Raw genomic sequence first — 17,772 nt, forward strand, 5'->3', positions numbered from 1 at the left:
TATTGCTGGGCACATTTTCACTTAGAGAAAGGTACCGGTAATTGTTATAATGCTTTTATTTTCCAGTATCCTATGGAAATTGTATGCATTAGCGTTTTACCCTAAGACAGTTGTCTTTCTAGTGCAACATACTGGAGTTTTTTCTCTCTAAATGTGTGTCGGACCCTTTTACAGGCCTTCCAACTTTCAAGTATATAAGCCAAACATAATAAGGGACAAGAATGTTGAAGCAGCTATGTTTAGAGGGGTCTCTTTTCCATTTTATAAATAATAATGATAACTTTATTTGCCTCCAAATGTCCTTGTCAAAAACAGTTCCAGAACGGACATACATTATAAAAACATAAAATCTCTTAAGGCCATGTTATGCCATCACATAAGCCATGTAAATATTAAAAAAAGGAACCAAGCTTAATAGACTAAGGTTACTGTTTAGGAACATACTTGTACACATGCATGTTTATCAAAATCATTTATACATGTTCTACTACTGACAATGGCTTCTTGTAGTCCTGAGGCTTTTCTTTAGACACGTATAATAGATACACATTATATATGCACACATATAGTATATATACATCATATACTTAGACTAATACATAGCATATATACAAACACATCCAGTATATACAACATACACACAGATATACAGCATACATACAGTCGCACATCTACATACATAGATATAAGGCATATATACACACATCCAGTATATACAACACATACACAGATATACACACACATCCAATATATACAACACATACACAATTATACAGTGTGTGTGTAATATATACACCGTATATACTCGGTTATAAACCGACCCAAGTATAAGCCGAGGCCCCTAATTTTACCACAAAAACCTGGGAAAACCTATTGACTCGAGTATAAGCCAAGGGTGAGAAATGCATTGGTCACAGCCGCCCCAGTATGTAGCCTGCCCGACCCTGCCCCATAGTATATAGCCAGCACCTGCCCCCCAGTATATAGCCAGCAGCGGGGGAAGCCAGAAAGGTGAGTTTTGATATATTATTTTTTTTACTCGAGTATAAGCCAAGTTTGGGTTTTCAGCACATTTTTTTTTTGCTGAAAAACTAGGCTTATACTCGAGTATATATTATGGTGTGTATATATATATATGTATATGTTCCCCAGTGGCGGTTGAGAAATATTAAAAACATCAACTGTCTGCTATATAATTTCTCCAATGATCCACAGCTTGATTTAGCTTAAAAAAATGTTGCAGGCTGCATTCAAGATGTGTTTGCATTGTGTTTTCCATGTAGAAAATTGTTTATGGTGATTATTATTAATGTTGAAAGGCAGAAAAATTTTTATTACGTACAAAATGCAAATAAGTTTGTTGATGTGTTCTTCCAAAACCATTTGCATTACAAACGCTTTACCAGAATGCAGTCTCAGGCAACCTGAATGAATCCATTAAATATAAAGAAGACCTATCACCAGAATTTTAGCCAAACCAGTAATAACTGCTGATAAAGGCATTAAAGTCTTCCCCAAACGTACCCAAATGCCTTCCCCACTGTACCTTAATTACAAATGATTTTTTTGATATGCAATTGAGTAGAGATGAATCAACTTTTGAAGAGAAGAGTGAAACATGCCCACTTTTCTTTGACTGACATCTTTGTGTCTTTTCAAATCCCTCTCACCTGCATTGTGTATTTAGCAGTATGCACTGCGCAGATCTTCTCCCCATTTCAAGCAACCATGGTCGGTACCAAGCACTGGTGGGCAGAGTCATCGCCATTGGGCGATGCAAGCATAGGCAAAGGCAGAAAAAATTTGAGGAACAATTTTATTGGTAAGAAGAGGTTGATTCAAGCATATACACCTGTGTTGCACTTTTTTTTATCAACAAAAGCACAGTGGGGGAAGGAGGGAGGGGGTAAGTAAGGTTTATTGTGCCTGTTCTTCATGAACCACAACCACTTAACAGTAAGCCACTAACCCTAGGCCACTAGAGAGAGAAAGGGGAGATTCAAATAGCAGGGAGAGAAGAAGAATCATAGGCAGAGAGAATATAGCTATTTGTTCATCTGGACATAAAATCATAGATAAAAACCTAGAACATGATGACATAATTGCATGTTAGACTGGCTTACAGAATTATTTCAGCGGCAGACAATATGGCCCACATTTATTAATCTTTTACGCCAGTATTCTGGTGTAGACTGCAGATAAATACATGCGCAAACTGCTTGCACGTATATTTATGAAGTGTTTCTGCCACCATTGTGTCATGGCTGTACTATGTGAGCCACAACACAATACTGGGCACTGTGAGAAAGTGAGAGGTGTCATCTGGGAAAACCGCTATCTGTCTTACAGGCAGATGAAATGCAGGTGATAAATGCCCTGGGTTTGTCTGCAGTAACCCAAGGGTTAATGCAGACATGATAAGCAGGAATAGTCTGTTTTGGCCTAGCTAACACAGACACATTTGTAATGTCCGTACTGGGCTGCTTATTATGGAGTAGGGGTAGGCTGGTAGTGGGACTCCTACTCCACCCGGGCTTCGGTCCTGGGTTTGTGAATTGCCCACAGGTGCGGGTCACAGGCCTCATTAGGGCCTGATTTTATCTGCAGGCCAGAAGCAGTAGGAGAGGCCCTACCTGGAGAGCTGAAAGCGAGATTGCATTCTGACAGCAAAGGTAACTGAGGGCCTCCTGTCTTGCTGCTGGCCAAGAGCGAGTGCCAGGCAGCCTGGTACCTGGATAGCTAGGGTCCGTCAATTGTATTAGACAGCGCCTAGCCGGGCAGGAATTACTTTTGTAACGTTTTTGCATGTGCCTAAGCCAAAGCTGAATTTGTGTTCTGTTTTGCAAGTGTAAATAAAACACTTAAGTTGGACTTTAAACCGGCGTGTGTCCCTGCTTCCTGCACTGCTACCAGTCAACTACCAGAGCAATTCCCCACAGCACATAAAAGGGCATCCCAGTGCATATTCACATTGGCCGCCACATTTTCTTTGGCAATTCCAACATAATTGTGGCTCAGGCCATTAAACTGAGTGCACCAGAAAAAAACTTCATTAAAGGTAACCTCATTTACCCTCATTTTAATTTACCTTTTACCTCATTTGTATCTATTCCTACCTTTTCTAAACATTTAAGTAATATAATTGTATGTTATAACTTACCTTGCACTCTGATATGAACCTTTGTGTAGTCCCAGGTGTTGGCTTTGGTTTGGATGCATTTCAAAGAACAACATGTGACTTGTCTGTGTTGCAGACTGCTCAGCTCTTGGCCCCCATCTTTGTGCTCCTGTACAGATCCCCCCTCCCCTACTGATGTCAGCCCACCACACTGTGACTTAGCAGAGGATTCTGTCCGGGTAAATGTAAGTTAAAACACACAATTATATTGTAATGCAAATGCTTAGAGAAAGCAGAATGCATTTTGGAATGCAGCTGTAATGGACTTCTAAAAACAGTTTTAGTGAAAATAAGGTCACTGGTGACAGGTTCACTTTAATCTGGCCCACTCTCACACATTAGTGAGGCAAACTTCACATAAACCTATATATCACATAATGGAAAATAAAGTGTGATAACCATTGCTCAGAAGTGCTCAGTACGCAGGTGTGAAGATGAGATGGTGTTACGGACTGTAAAGCCAAATCACAGAGGGGCTTGAGTAGCATAATTAGCATAATTTTAAAAGTTGGAGGAGGGCATGGATAACACATATAAGAAGATTATGACAGTCACGGTGCCTGAATATATGAGTAAGTGTCCCTGGTTTATCATGCTTAATTTTTATGGTAGATTTCCTTTAATAGCTCCATAAAAGATCTTTTACTTTACAGTCCTATATATCAGTGCATATAATTCAGGTGCTTTTCCCCGCAAATTTATTCCAAGCAATCACAATCTTTTCAACACCCCCTATTGCTCATTTTCTTTTTCCCTGCAATTATGTTCATTATGCATAAACCTAGAAAACTGCAGTGGTTGACAAAAATATGTAGTGATGGCAGCTTAATTTTTAATGTTAGTGATGCAATCGTACATTAGAGCAAAATTACATTTATGATATATTGAGATTATTTTCCCAGAACAAAAAAAAAAAGTCTGCTTGCTGCTATTTTAACCTTGATTAATGAGTATTTGGTATAACTGGGATTCATCTGACACACAGAGAATGTGATTCATCAAAAAAAAAAAAGATTTTTATTGCAATTTTAAAGTCAAATGCCTGCATTCTAAAAAGATCCTGCTCCGGTCTTGTTTTAATGAACAGTTCATGGGATGGAAGGAGGAGGGGGATCCTTCAGCGCGCAGAAGTGGCAGGTGACCACTGTGGAATTGATTAATCAAGTCTACAATGTCTACATAATATTTAAAATGCCATACACTAGCTCCTTTTACCTTGCTTCATGCATATGTTTTGCATACTTAAAAGGACTTGCTGGTAAGCAAATTCTCATTCATGAGATACGTCTTTTATTTTTATACATAAAGAAAATTTGAATTCCTGGCACACGCTCACATATTTTCTGCAAACCTTTCCTCTTTTTATAAGGACTCCACTTTTTTCCAGTTTGTGGTTTTTATGACATGTACATAATGACATACTGTAAAATAGCAATGTACAGAAAAATCTGAATGCAAACAATATCTATCGATGTATCTGTAGTTATAGCACTAGATACAGTTTATTAAAGTGCAAGATTTTTGGGTGATAATGGATGATAACTGTAGCCCAGTTTAGGGTTACTTGCACATAAACATGTGCAATGTTGGTCCGCAAACAAGGGACCCATTGACAGTCATTTTCGGCATATGAGTCATTGGGCTTGGGCAGTCCTCTCACACACATGGAAATGACAGCCATTTGTGGGAGCCCCAAGGACAAATTCTATGTTTGTTGGTAAGTAGCCTAGGAATATTAAGTCTAGCTTAACACTTTTATGGGTTGGCTTTCTTTACACCAAAATATGTTAAAAACATTGTTTGCCACATGTATTGCTCAGATATTTCAAGAAGCCATGCCCTTTTCATACAAGTAGGAAGCACTTGAAAAATTAATTGTAGAACCTTTTGCATGATAAATATTCACCACTGTCTCTGGTTCTTAGTGTCCTCTTGTAGTTGGATTGGGGTTTTCAATATAGTTATCTCTTGGTATTGTAAGGGACAATGGTGTTAGTTCAGGCATATTAGATGTTACCTTACATTTTAGAAAATTCTTCAACGATTCGGTGATTGTAGTATATATCAAAGATGGCAAAGACTTGCCACTACAGAGAGGTGGTAGACAACTTTGTAAAATGGAATGAAAGAAATAATCTTATCATAAATATCGAGAAAATAAAAGAAATTGTCATTGGCCTGCAATGAAACAAAACCATTTACGGACCTATACAAATCAAAGACTGGACCATTGAACAAGTCAGTTCCTACAAGTACCCAGGCGTACTGATTGACAACAAAATCGAGTGAATGCCCAATAGTGACATGGTGTATTGTGTTTTATTGAGATTTGGGCAATTTTATACTTCTTCTAGGAATCCGATTTTTTTAAAGCAGTTGCCCAGTTATTTCAGGAATAAAATGTATTATTTACCCCTGATAGCCTTTCTAGTGTTAAAGGGGTTTTGCCACAAAGAAAAGTTAGGCTCTATTATAACTAGCTGATCAGTGGGGGTCTCAGTGCTGAGACCCCCATAGCTCACAATAATGAGGGGTCCGATGGGGTCCCACATACCTCCATCAAACCCCTCATTGCTCCATCAGACTAATGTAGCAGATGGCCATGCATGACCGTTCTGCTCCATTAATCTCTATGGAACTGACGGAAATTGCCACGGCTGTCGGCTCCATTAGTCTATCAGAAAAACAAGATGTCCGATGGACCCCTTGTTTTCGTGGTCTGTGGGGGGTCTCAGCCCCGTGGATAGGGCCTAACTTTTCTTTGTGGGAAAACCCCTTTAAGCAATGGCATTGTAATCCAGCTTATGAAATCATTTCGCCTGATCAATTAAAGCATACTATAATCACCAAGGTGGCAATATAAAAATGTGACCAGCCCCAAGTCATTCTTTTTGTTGCATTGGCAGAAATAGTAAGGAAGCAGGGGCGTAACTACAGCAGTAGCAGCCAAAGCAGCCGCTATGGGGCCCGCAGTGTCAGGGGGCCTCGTCATCCGACCTGACACAATAAAGAATGGAGGATGTGCACCATTATATCTATATTGTACTGCACATGCCCAGCATAATATGTATATAACCTATACTTTGATGTATATATGCAGTATCTGTGATGTGTATAAGGTGTCTGTATACACTGTATGTGAGTATGTTGCATATGGAACTGTAACTATGTCTATATGCACATGAGTGTATTTATATGTGATTGTGTGTGTATAGTAATATGTATATTTTTTAAGTGGGAAGGGGGGCCCCATGCAGTAGCCTGCTAGGGGGCCCTGTCTCTCCTAGTTACCCCACTGTAAGGAAGGAGAGATATGGGGTATGTGAATTTTAGAGCTAACATGGAAATTACTGTTAAAAAACGGAACCATCTGAAATGTGCATAAGAGGTTATACGATTTAAAGGTGACAAAATGCAATGTGCAATTCAAAAGTGTATTAGATATACTCTGAGCTGAGACTGAAGAAATGAAAAAAGAAGACATTATGCCATCCAGGTTCCTTGATTCGCTGGTTATATGGGGTCTAAAACTAGTCACCGTGCTGATTCAACATGAACTATAAACTCTGACAATGGCCATAACTGTTGACCAAACAGATTTCTTTTCTGAGCTACCCATACACATGCCCACTTTGCTGTGTATAAATAACTCTGATATAGTATCTGGTCTATCCAAAAACGAAAGGACCAAGCAGTTGAAATCCAGCTGCTTGATTCATATCCTCCCTGACATTTGTGGTTGTTTAGATAAAATATTGCAAAATTGTTACAAACAATTGAAAAGTGTCCCGTCCTAAGCATGACAATCGGAACCTGACTTTGTAATAGTCATTAGGAATGCTGCTAAAAACAACATTTCCTACATAACTATACATCTTATTTAGACTTCACTTTTAGTCTTCTACTGACATTCATCCAAAACCCACATTAGAAAACTATCATACTATCAAATTATCATAGTTCCCATTTCTTTTAAACTGCAAGTGTTATACCACTAACGTTGCCTATAGGTAGGACACTGTACAAACTACTCTGCTTCTCCTGCTTTGTTAAATGCAGTCTACAGATAGGACACTATATATGATCTGTTTATACTGCTGCATCATAACATGCTGCCTGCAGATAGGACTCTATATGCAATCAGCTCTACTGTTCTTGTTGTATAACATTTCACTGCATTTGTAATTAAAGTGTTTTCTGTGTATGTACTGTTGAAAATAATGGATTGAATCAGCTCACCTTCCCATTAATATCGCCTTGTGCGTTGGAAAAATCACGGGCCGCCTTGCTGCGAAGGTACATCAGAATCCAAGGAATGAGGTCCAGCCGTAATTTCCTAGTTCACACATCTGTATTCAGGGGTACACCATTTGAGAATTCATACACGTCTACGTGTTTCAGGCGGATCGTCTGCCCTTAATCATGACAAGCATACGATTTACTATTGAACACTTCATTCTATGTACTCACTTCCTACTACTCTATAAAATGCTACCTACAGATAGCACGCTGCACTCTCCTCAGATTCTCCTGCTCTATAACAAGCTGACTGCAGATAGTTCACTATGTACAACATGCTGCATTAAAGGACATCTATTATCAGAATTTCTGTTGGTAGATGCCCAAAGTTACTTGGCCAATATATTTTCCAGTATCAGGAACAACTTATTTAATCTTCAGGAACTATGGGACGTGGCTGAGAAATATGCTAATAAGCCTCTTGGCTCAGGATCCGCTTCAGCCAATCAGTGGTCTTCTTGGATCCTTTAGACTTCACTTTCTCTTACCTCAAAAGTGATGTTCAGTGGTCTAAGGGGGCCGTTTAATGGATGAAGAAAGTCCAGTGCCACCCACACTTCCAGACAGAAGTACAGTACAAGAGCAACTGAGATGTCAGATCAGGCTAAGGAGGCTTTCTTTTTTGGGACATCTGCCCCTGTCCCTCAAACTTCTCCGGAATTCCTTAAAAAACTCTTTAAAGAGAACCTGTCACCACAATTGCACAAATACAGCTAGCGATAGGTTCCTATAGAGCCCTATTAACAAACTGACACCCTTCTTTTAGCTAAAAATTGTTTCCTTCAAATCCACATAAATCTATTTTATCTTATATTACCTGGAATCAGAAGGGGCGTGTCTTGCTCAGCTAGCCCCTCCCATCTACTCCTCCCCATGCCTTATGCCTCCAAACTATTCAGCAGTTTGTCATGTGACCAGGGTGATGCAAAATGTACCCCAGGTACATACCGTACAGTACAATAGGGGTACTTATGTGAGGAGGCTAAAGGACCTGAGATGATGTCACTCTGGTCAGATGACATGAATGTAACACAGGGCAGAGCTATCAGTCAAAATAAGGGTAAAGGTAAAATATTACGTGGTGCCCTTGAGAAGTGAAATGTGTAGGTGTATTACAAAAAGGTGGATATGATGGTCTAAACGGTCATAGGGGGACTGCAGCGTTCCCTGTGTCTGTCAGTATGTAGCTGGTGGAGTAGTCAGTGGGTATTAGTAGTGGAGGATATACAGGTTTTTGTTTGCGCACTGTCCCTGAGACTGAGATGTGAGACCAAATTGGCAGGTAAGAAATGGTTTTCCTTTAAATCCTTGTGTGGATAACTCGTTTAAAGGACAGATCGTCCTCTTCATCAGGTCCTAAAATATATATAAAAAGCACATTGGGAGCAGTAGAAATTGGCTGAGAGTCGGGAAACGAGTGGAAACAAGTACACCTGTTAGTAGATATAGGCGCAGTTGACAACCCTGTTTGTGGAGTCCTTCGGAGCAGTAGTAGTAGGTTACCTCCGGCACTCCACAAGAAACAGTCCCTATTTAGTACAGCTCCGAAGGACTCCACAAGCAGGGATGTGTGCTTTTTATATATATTATTGGACCTGATGAAGAGGACGATCTGTCCTCGAAATGCGTTGTCCATACAAAGATTTAAATAAAAACCATTTCTTACCTGCCAATTTGGTCTCACATCTAAGTCTTACAGACAGCGTGCAAACAAAAACCTGTATTTTCCTCTACTACTAATATTCACAGTCAAAATAAGGGGGCGAGGTTTTTTGGCAGTCAAGAAGAGAAAGGAGAGTCAGAAAAACGACTGTTATTAAAATACAGTGCCTCACTGGCAACTAATTTTAGGTGATATGGGGAGGACTTGTAACCCTTTATCAGCAGTTAGGGTGGTAAAATTCTGGTGACAGGTCTTCTTTAAGGCATTTAAAATTGGTCACACCACTGAAGCCAGTGGCGTAACTAGGGTCCTTTGGGCCCCAGGGCAAAATACCCAACGGGGCCCCCACTCACTATTCCTTAAAAAACATTATCCATTAGTAATTATTCCTTCACAAACCAGTAGCCATTACTTTTATCCCTTCCCCCCTACACCAGGAGTCATTAGTAATTTCCCCCCAGTAACCATTAGTAATATCCCCCCTGTAGCCATTAGTAATATCCCCCTAGTAGTCATTAGTAATAATCCCCCCCACCCCACACCGGTAGCCATTAGTAATAATCCCCCCCAAGTAGCCATTAGTAATAATCCCCCCCCCAAGTAGCCATTAGTAATAATTCCCCCAAGTAGCCATTAGTAATAATCCCCCCCCAAGTAGCCATTAGTAATAATCTCCCCCAAGTAGCCATTAGTAATAATCCCCCCCAAGTAGCCATTAGTAATAATCCCCCCAAGTAGCCATTAGTAATAATCCCCCCCAAGTAGCCATTAGTAATAATCCCCCCAAGTAGCCATTAGTAATAATCTCCCCAAGTAGCCATTAGTAATTATCTCCCCACCCCACACCAGTAACCATTAGTATTATCCCCCCAAGTAGCCATTAGTAATATCCCCCACCCCACAACAGTAGCCATTAGTAATATCGCACCCCAATTGTAACAGGGCACTCATATATTAAACAAACACAAAATGATAAACTTACCTCATTACCTCCTCTTTGCGCTCTCTCTTCTCTGCTGATCTGGCCCAGGCGACTGTTGTCGGGTCACGTGTCGGATCCTAGGCAGACCCAGCGCAGGCAACGTCTGATGATGCATTTGCCGGGTTATGTTCCTCACTGGCAACTAATTTTAGGTGATATGGGGAGGACTTGTAACCCTTAATCAGCAGTCAGGGTGGTAAAATTCTGGTGACAGGTCTTCTTTAAGGCATTTAAGATTGGTCACACCACTGAAGCCAGTGGCGCAACTAGAGTCTTTTGGGCCCCATGGCAAAATTCCCAATGGGGCCCCCTCTCGCTATACCTTAAAAAACAATAGCCATTAGTAATTATTCCTCCACAAACCAGTAGCCATTACTTTTATCCACCCCCCCCCTCGACACCAGGAGTCATTAGTTGTATTCCCCCCAACCACACCAGCAGCCATTAGTAATAATCCCCCCCCCCAAGTAGCCAATTAGTAATAATCCCCCCAAGTAGCCAATTAGTAATAATCCCCCCAAGTAGCCATTAGTAATAATCCCCCCCAAGTAGCCATTAGTAATAATTCCCCACCAAGTAGCCATTAGTAATAATCCCCCCCAAGTAGCCATTATTAATAATCTCCCCACCCCAGTAGCCTGTCACAATTCAAAATGTAGAACATCTGCCCGCTGTACTGCGCCAAATTATCAGCTTAGCACACGGGTCAGATCGGGGCCTCTGTCTGACAAAGGGCCAGTCGCGGTCGTACACCAATCACCTAAACATTTATACAAGCAAAAATCATACACTATAACTAGTCAATCGACAGTTGGCTTATGGACACAGACACTAGCAATCTCCAATATTTTAGAAATACATTAGAAAATGTAATACCCCTTTAAAGATCAATAATTAACATGTATCCTGAGCTGGAGGTAGGACAAGTACTTGATAAATGGTGTGCACTGGGGCTCCCTAGTAGTTTGAATGATCAGAACTAAAAAGAAAACTGCTCCAAATTGTAATTACACGTATGAACAAATTTAATTGATGACTGGTCAAAATCGATGAATAAGAATGACTTTATGGCTTAATGTGTTTTTAACAGGCCTCTCAGTCTTCTCTGCCTGGCAATCTCTGCAGCAATTCCATCAATAGTTGTCAGAATCTTCTGCTTTTCATGTACAAGATGTTTATACTGTGTGTAGAAATATTTATTTTTATACATAGAATTTGGTGTACCGTTGGATTTCTTAGGCCGCACCCCTTATCCAGCTGGACGAGTGACCAAGGCGTAATGCATTATTGTTTTTGGCATATTTGCTTTTTTTAATGTGGTATATGAAGTCTTTAAGGACATATTTATTCTGCTCAGGATTCTGCTGAGGGGCAATGTTATTTCTAATGTTTGCTGGAAAAAAGGCTTTTATTATTTGGGAGATGGCATAGCCATAGCAAGATATGTGGCCTTGTTAACAGAAAAAGTTGCACAGGACTTTCTTAGACCCACCAGGGCTTGTGACATGAGCTAATAACCTGCCCATCATCAGGTAACTCCACCAGGACAGATAATAAGAATCTGCTCTGTAGGGGTCTGATTAAAGAGAACTACGGTACACATGGGGTCCATTCTTGCGATTGTTGGGGGTTCTAGCAGTATGATCTGAGGATAGAAGATCAGACAGCTATGATCTACCCTGAGGATAGATGAAAATGCTTAAACTACTCCTGTGAAGCTGGATTAAAGGAACTTGCATGTATTTTTATTGCTCTGAAAATTACATTTGTGACGTGTTTGTTTCATTCAGGGAACTTTTGATGCTCAAACATGGAACATAACTAATTTCCACATTTTACCTTGAAAGATTACTTAATGTTTGTTATTAATTTATTGGTTCTATTTGTTCAGGTGATGAACAAGGTTTATACTCATAGTTAATAATTTGGTCATCTTATTGGGTGCAGATTTGTTCTAAATGTCATCTGATCAACATATAAAAGAGTGTACAATATATGCGAGTAAACTAAATATATTCATAGAAGTCTTTAAAATGTCATAGAAACCCTTGTTGATCTAGGCAGCAAAAAGGACCTGGTACTTTAGCAAATCAGAATGGCATAATTTATCAATTGTATATGGCAACAGACAGCAGCATTACTGTACCTTAAATTTTAAACATTGAATAGCAACCTTCTTCTTTCAGAACTTTTTAAAAGGGAAGTTATGGATGGTGCTGGCCAACATAAAGATGGAACAGGAACACCAGCAGACATGGACCTCCAACCGTGCACCAAGAAGCTTATTTTCTTAAACAGAACCTGTCATTTGGATTTCATATTTTCACCTAATGACAGATTCCCATCTGATTTAATAATTAACATTACTGCTTTTACTCATTGTTATAAGTTGATAAAAGTATACCTGGCTTTGGATCGAGGCAAACTGGATCAAGTCTTATGGGCACCTGTTGTAAGTCTGTAAGTCCCTGTGTCATCATCATTATCTCTGCACTGCTCTCACAGGTCTCCTTTCACCTTCCTCCTTTCTCCCCCTCCCTCATGCAGACGTAAACTAACAAAAATTTACTTGCAGCATGAGGTCAGCTCATGTCTGTATGTGGGAGTGGGGAGGATTAAGAAGAAGGGGAGGGGGAGGCAAAGTGAGGAGATAATGCTGATGATGAGAAAGACTCACAGCCTTTAACAGATTGATGCAGATGCTAGTGGGAACCCAGGTTTATTTTTGTATACCTTTAAAAGTGAGTAGAACCACTAATGTTAATTATAAAAGCAGATTTGGAATTAGTATTAAAAATGCTATGGAAACTTGTAATTAATTGAATATGTGGAATCCTGATGACAGGTTCCCTTTCAAGAAAGAAATGGAATTTTCTTATGGGTAAATAATTTTATTGAAAGTACTGTGCATAGAAAATATACAAGCGTGTTCTTTGCGCAGAAATAATCAACAGAATCCAGATCAAAACAATATTTCACAGGAAATAACGTGTCACATGACCATAGATAAGTGAGAAATGGAATTTAAAAAAAAATTAAAAAAACTAAAGGTTTTATCTAGAAAGCTTTTTTGGAAGCTGGTTTATTCCCTTTAATAAAATGTTTAATACCTAATGACATGTGGTCTAATATTTAATTTACATTACTTGAAGGGTATTCCTATAAATACCAGATACCTTATATTATAATAGACAGCCCCTTTACCATTTCTGCACTATCTTGGCAAGATTCATTCAAGTAAACTTGAAGAGAGACACAGCGACAGCTCCAAATACTGTATAGGTTTATGAGATTGGAGTTGGACAAATGGACTGTAAAAGGTACTATAAATGCCAACTTGTTGTGTAGTGACTTTTTATTGTTCATTTCAGCTTGGAATGGAATATCCAGTTCACATTATTATATATTTTTGTCCTTGTGTGACATTGAACGTGTGCTCTATGATATACATTTTGCTGTCACAATCTTTCACAATAAAATGTCATTGCCGGAGGTGCAAGGAGTTAAATTGATTTGTTCCCATGGTCACTGGTGTTAGGATTCCGATCAGGTGCACCACTGAACCTCACGCCACTATAACCTGCAAACAGGATATTTCACTATTTGAAAGAAGTATGGAATGATTTATGAACTTAAATAAATAGGTCTGTCCTATTTTGGCACTAATTTGGATAAGAAACATATTTAGTGAGCTCAAATTTTTTTACAGCTAAGAAGCCAAAAATGTATCCATTATGTGAGCAAAGCAAGTAAAAAGTATCCTTTTAACTTACACATGCCATGACATCTGCGCCAAAGCTTCCATTGCTCATATGTGTTATAGATGCAGAACAATGGAAATAACAGAATGTTATTTGATACTGGATGCTTAAAATGATGGATAACACCAGAAACTAAAATATCCTATTCACTATAATGTGGCCCTTATTTTGCTGGATGTGCTTTTTGACATATCTGAGATGAAGACCCTTAACTGAGCTTCCATTAGTCTAATTAGTCTTTTTCTTTTTCGTGTCTTTGTATGGAATGATGGTAGGTTATATCTATGGAACCCCAACATGTACTTCTATTTTCTTGGAGATTTAGGATTATGGAGAAAATGAGGATTTGTGGGGGTGTAGAGGAGTCACACTAGGATCTCTCTTCTATTCTTACAGAGTAACTAAACATTTGAAGCTACTTTTTAAATGAATAGAGCAGGTTATAATAGTAAGCATTGAACAATACTTCATTAATTAAAGCTAATTCTCACTGCCTTTTTCTGCTTATTTCTCCAGTAGTGTGCATTGTTTCCGAAGGGATTCAGAGATCTGTCCACTTCAGACACATATGGAGGCTAATGAATAACTTTTGCCCTATCTAGGTAATATTTCACTTGAGGCTTCAGTTCTCTGAGGCGATTAGACTACACAAGGACTACCTGTAAAGCATTAAGTCATGAGTAACATTAATAAGCCTCTTTATAGTCTTCTGTTAGTGGTATAAGGCCCCAACCCACCTTAGTTTTTTTACTACTGTCACACTCTTAACTATCTTGCATGTAGTGACTCCCTAGGGAACCTGTCACCAGGCAGACTGCTTATAACCCAGCAAATGTATCTTATATCCGCTTTTTAATGGTTTCTGCACATGTTTTTCAATGTCCAATGCTACCTTTATTCTGAAAAATATAGTTATATCCGTGGACAGCAACTCCTGCCTCCTTACCAGCGTGGTGCGTTTCTCCCTCCGGTTCGTGCAGGGCCAGAGGCGAGATGAAGTGAGCACTGTAAGGACGGGAAGGAGACCAAGAACAAGGAGGCAGAGCTGGTACCAGCTCCATGCTGGTAAGGAGGCGGGAGTTACCAGACAAGGCGGCCGGGAGGATAGATGAATGCTTGACTACTGTTCCCCGAGCCCCCCTGACTGGTTACTGTCCATGAATATAACTATATGTTTCAGAATAAAGGTAGCATTGGACATTGATAAACACATGAAGAAACCATAAAAAAGCGCATATAACATACATTTACTGTTTATAAGCAGTTTGCCTGTTGACAGGTTCCCTTTAAAGGTGGGTTATTTTCCTGCGTGCTGGTCGTACAGGTGTTTAACACCTAAATGCATGTGATCAGGAATGAACACCACAAGTTCTCATTGCTGAATTACAACGTTAGGTGTAAACGCATATATGGCGCATATTTTGGCGCAATCGGATCCACAATCAGATTTTGGCGCAATCCCGCCGACTTTCATGTGACAGAAATTTGGGGTCGGTCCGTTGGACAATCCGACTGATTTAACATTCAAATTGTGTCACAAGACATGCACTCACATACACCGGGAAGAAGAAGGTGAGCTCCGGCGGACCTCAGCGCGGAAGCAACAATATTAGTGAATCTTCATCCTCGTTGGACAATGCACTTCGGGATCGCGACAGGACCAGGTAAGTAAATGTGCCCCATTTAGGTTCCCAGTGTTTGCGTTCTTACCATGTATTTGGATTGCATTATAGAACATAGTTCATGCACGGAAGGTGGTTTCTCTACATTTACACTGAAATACTTAAGATTGGGAACAAGGATTATATGTGTTGCTTGTAGACAACATCAACACATGGTGCACTTTCCTGAACGCAAGCAGTTCAGTGTCCGTGTAGATGTGATCAGATGAAACTTTTCTCCACTATGCTTGAAGTGCAAATGCATTGGGCAAAACACAAATACGTTTGATGAATTTTTCTCATTTGCTTCAAAGTGAAATGCAAACATATCAAGTGAACGCAAACTGAAGCTGGGGGTAATGGGCAGAGGCGTAAGCTTACGCCCCCTAGTGGTGCTTTCACGCTATGTGAGTGCCTGGGGCAGCATCAATACTAAATATGGCCCTGGGACCAGGCCAACGTGACTCCTCACTCATGTGGCTCCTTACATGTCATTTGAATACAGCGATCCAAGTTCTTTTTATATATCAGTGGAAACTGTGTTTTAATGACAGGTTGGTGGTGATTTGTGGAGCTAAATCCTCACTACAGGTTCCTTTTAACTTTGTTAAATGTTGGCAGCTTTCTAAAATATAGAGAAATATATATTTTGGCACGATGATAAAGTGAAACTTCATGCACTTTCTCACAATGTAATGCTATGACATTAGTTACTGGCAATCAATGTAGTTTTATTATGCTTAGCGGATACTTTTCCAATCACACAGGATCACGTTCACAACCATGCAGTTATATTTTCATGCCACATTTGCAAAGGTCTGTTGCCAAAAGGCTTTAATATTTGAACCCTTATGATTGTCCTGGCCATTGCTACAGCTATCAATTCTGAAAGTACTCAAGGGTATATGTGTCATTAATCATTGCTTTTGTTGGAAGGAGCTGAATATTTTAACAGTTACTTGGCTATAACTAAGCACATTGAGTATAAATATAGGAATCACATTTATTGAGCTTAAAATCTATCAGAAGGCTTGAAAATGAAGGCTCTGCTGATTTTAAGCCTTATCATTGAGTGCTACACTCATCATCCCTTGCTTAACAGGTATTTCACTATTTTTACTGTTCCTATCTGTATAGGAAATAATCATTTTAATTTGACTTTTTGAAAATGATTTTTATACAAGCTCATGACACATGACTTTTCAATCACATAATGTGTCTCTTTATGTTTGGAGAGATTTACAGAATATTGAAAAATGTGTTACATGAATAGAATTACCTCCATGGCAGAAAGCCAAGATACGGACTCTTACGGAATTGTACTGGGGTTGGGGCTAGGGGGAGATGGGGGGCAGTGGAGGGGGAATGTTTGTTGGGATTTGTCCTCAATGTTGTAAATGGAAAAGGTGATGGTGTTGTTTCAATAAAAATGATCTGATTAAAAAAAAAGAAAAATGTGTTAAAAAAATAACTATACTGTGTGCCAAATGTTTTTATGTGTTGTTTTTATATTGATGTCAAGTAAGACACCTTGTATAACAAAGACTCAATAATGTACATGGCACCCGGTACTGGTGTATATGGACACCTGTCATATGGTAGCATAAGGAAGAGAAAGGTATGCTGTACCTAAGAAACTGAGAAAAAAATTGTTTTTTTTTACAGTTTCTGCAAATTACATTTGTGCCTCTGAACCCAAACTTCTTCCTAAGATCACTGAAACATCTTACCCATAGTTTTATTTATTGATAAATGCTGCTTGATTAATTCTAATTCTAATTATATATTCATGGCTTCTTTCTTAAAAAACAGCACCCCACCCCCATCCAGGAAATGTAAAATCAAAACCCATCATGCTAAACCAGGGGCACTTACTCATAGATCCATGCACTCTGACTATGGTAATCTTCTTATATTTGTTATCCATGGCCTCATTCCTTCTAAAATCAACTTTTAATACAAATTATCTTTTATGCTAATTACGCAGAAGGGCTCCAGGGAGTTGTTACCAGAGCCCCTCTGTGTTGCAGATTCACAGGCAGTTACACTGTGCAGGAATACTTCCCCCCTCTGCTGCCCTGAGATTACATCAGATTTTAAAGAGTAACGAGGGAGCAGGGTGAGGGTTAGATGATGTTATAGCCTGTGAAGCCAGAGCACTGAGGGGCTCTGATAACAGCCCCAGAGCCATTATGGCTCTTTAGCATCATTTCAAAAGTTGATTTTAG

General features: G+C 39.5%; 1 protein-coding gene across 2 annotated transcripts in view; it reads left to right on the plus strand.

The window, feature by feature from the left end:
- The first annotated feature begins 16,573 nt into the window (after positions 1-16,573).
- LOC140074045 (UPF0462 protein C4orf33 homolog) overlaps positions 16,574-17,772 on the plus strand; it is a 55,284-nt gene continuing 54,085 nt past the window's right edge. Inside the window, exon 1 of one of the 2 annotated variants that reach the window (XM_072119406.1) lies at positions 16,574-16,646. In XM_072119406.1, the coding sequence (XP_071975507.1) occupies positions 16,582-16,646 (65 nt within the window). In that variant the 5' untranslated portion in view covers positions 16,574-16,581. The remainder of the gene's footprint in view (positions 16,647-17,772) is intronic. The other variant, XM_072119407.1, reaches the window with a different exon arrangement.

The sequence above is a fragment of the Engystomops pustulosus genome, chromosome 1, assembly GCF_040894005.1.
Source record: "Engystomops pustulosus chromosome 1, aEngPut4.maternal, whole genome shotgun sequence".
In the NCBI taxonomy this organism is placed as follows: domain Eukaryota; kingdom Metazoa; phylum Chordata; class Amphibia; order Anura; family Leptodactylidae; genus Engystomops; species Engystomops pustulosus.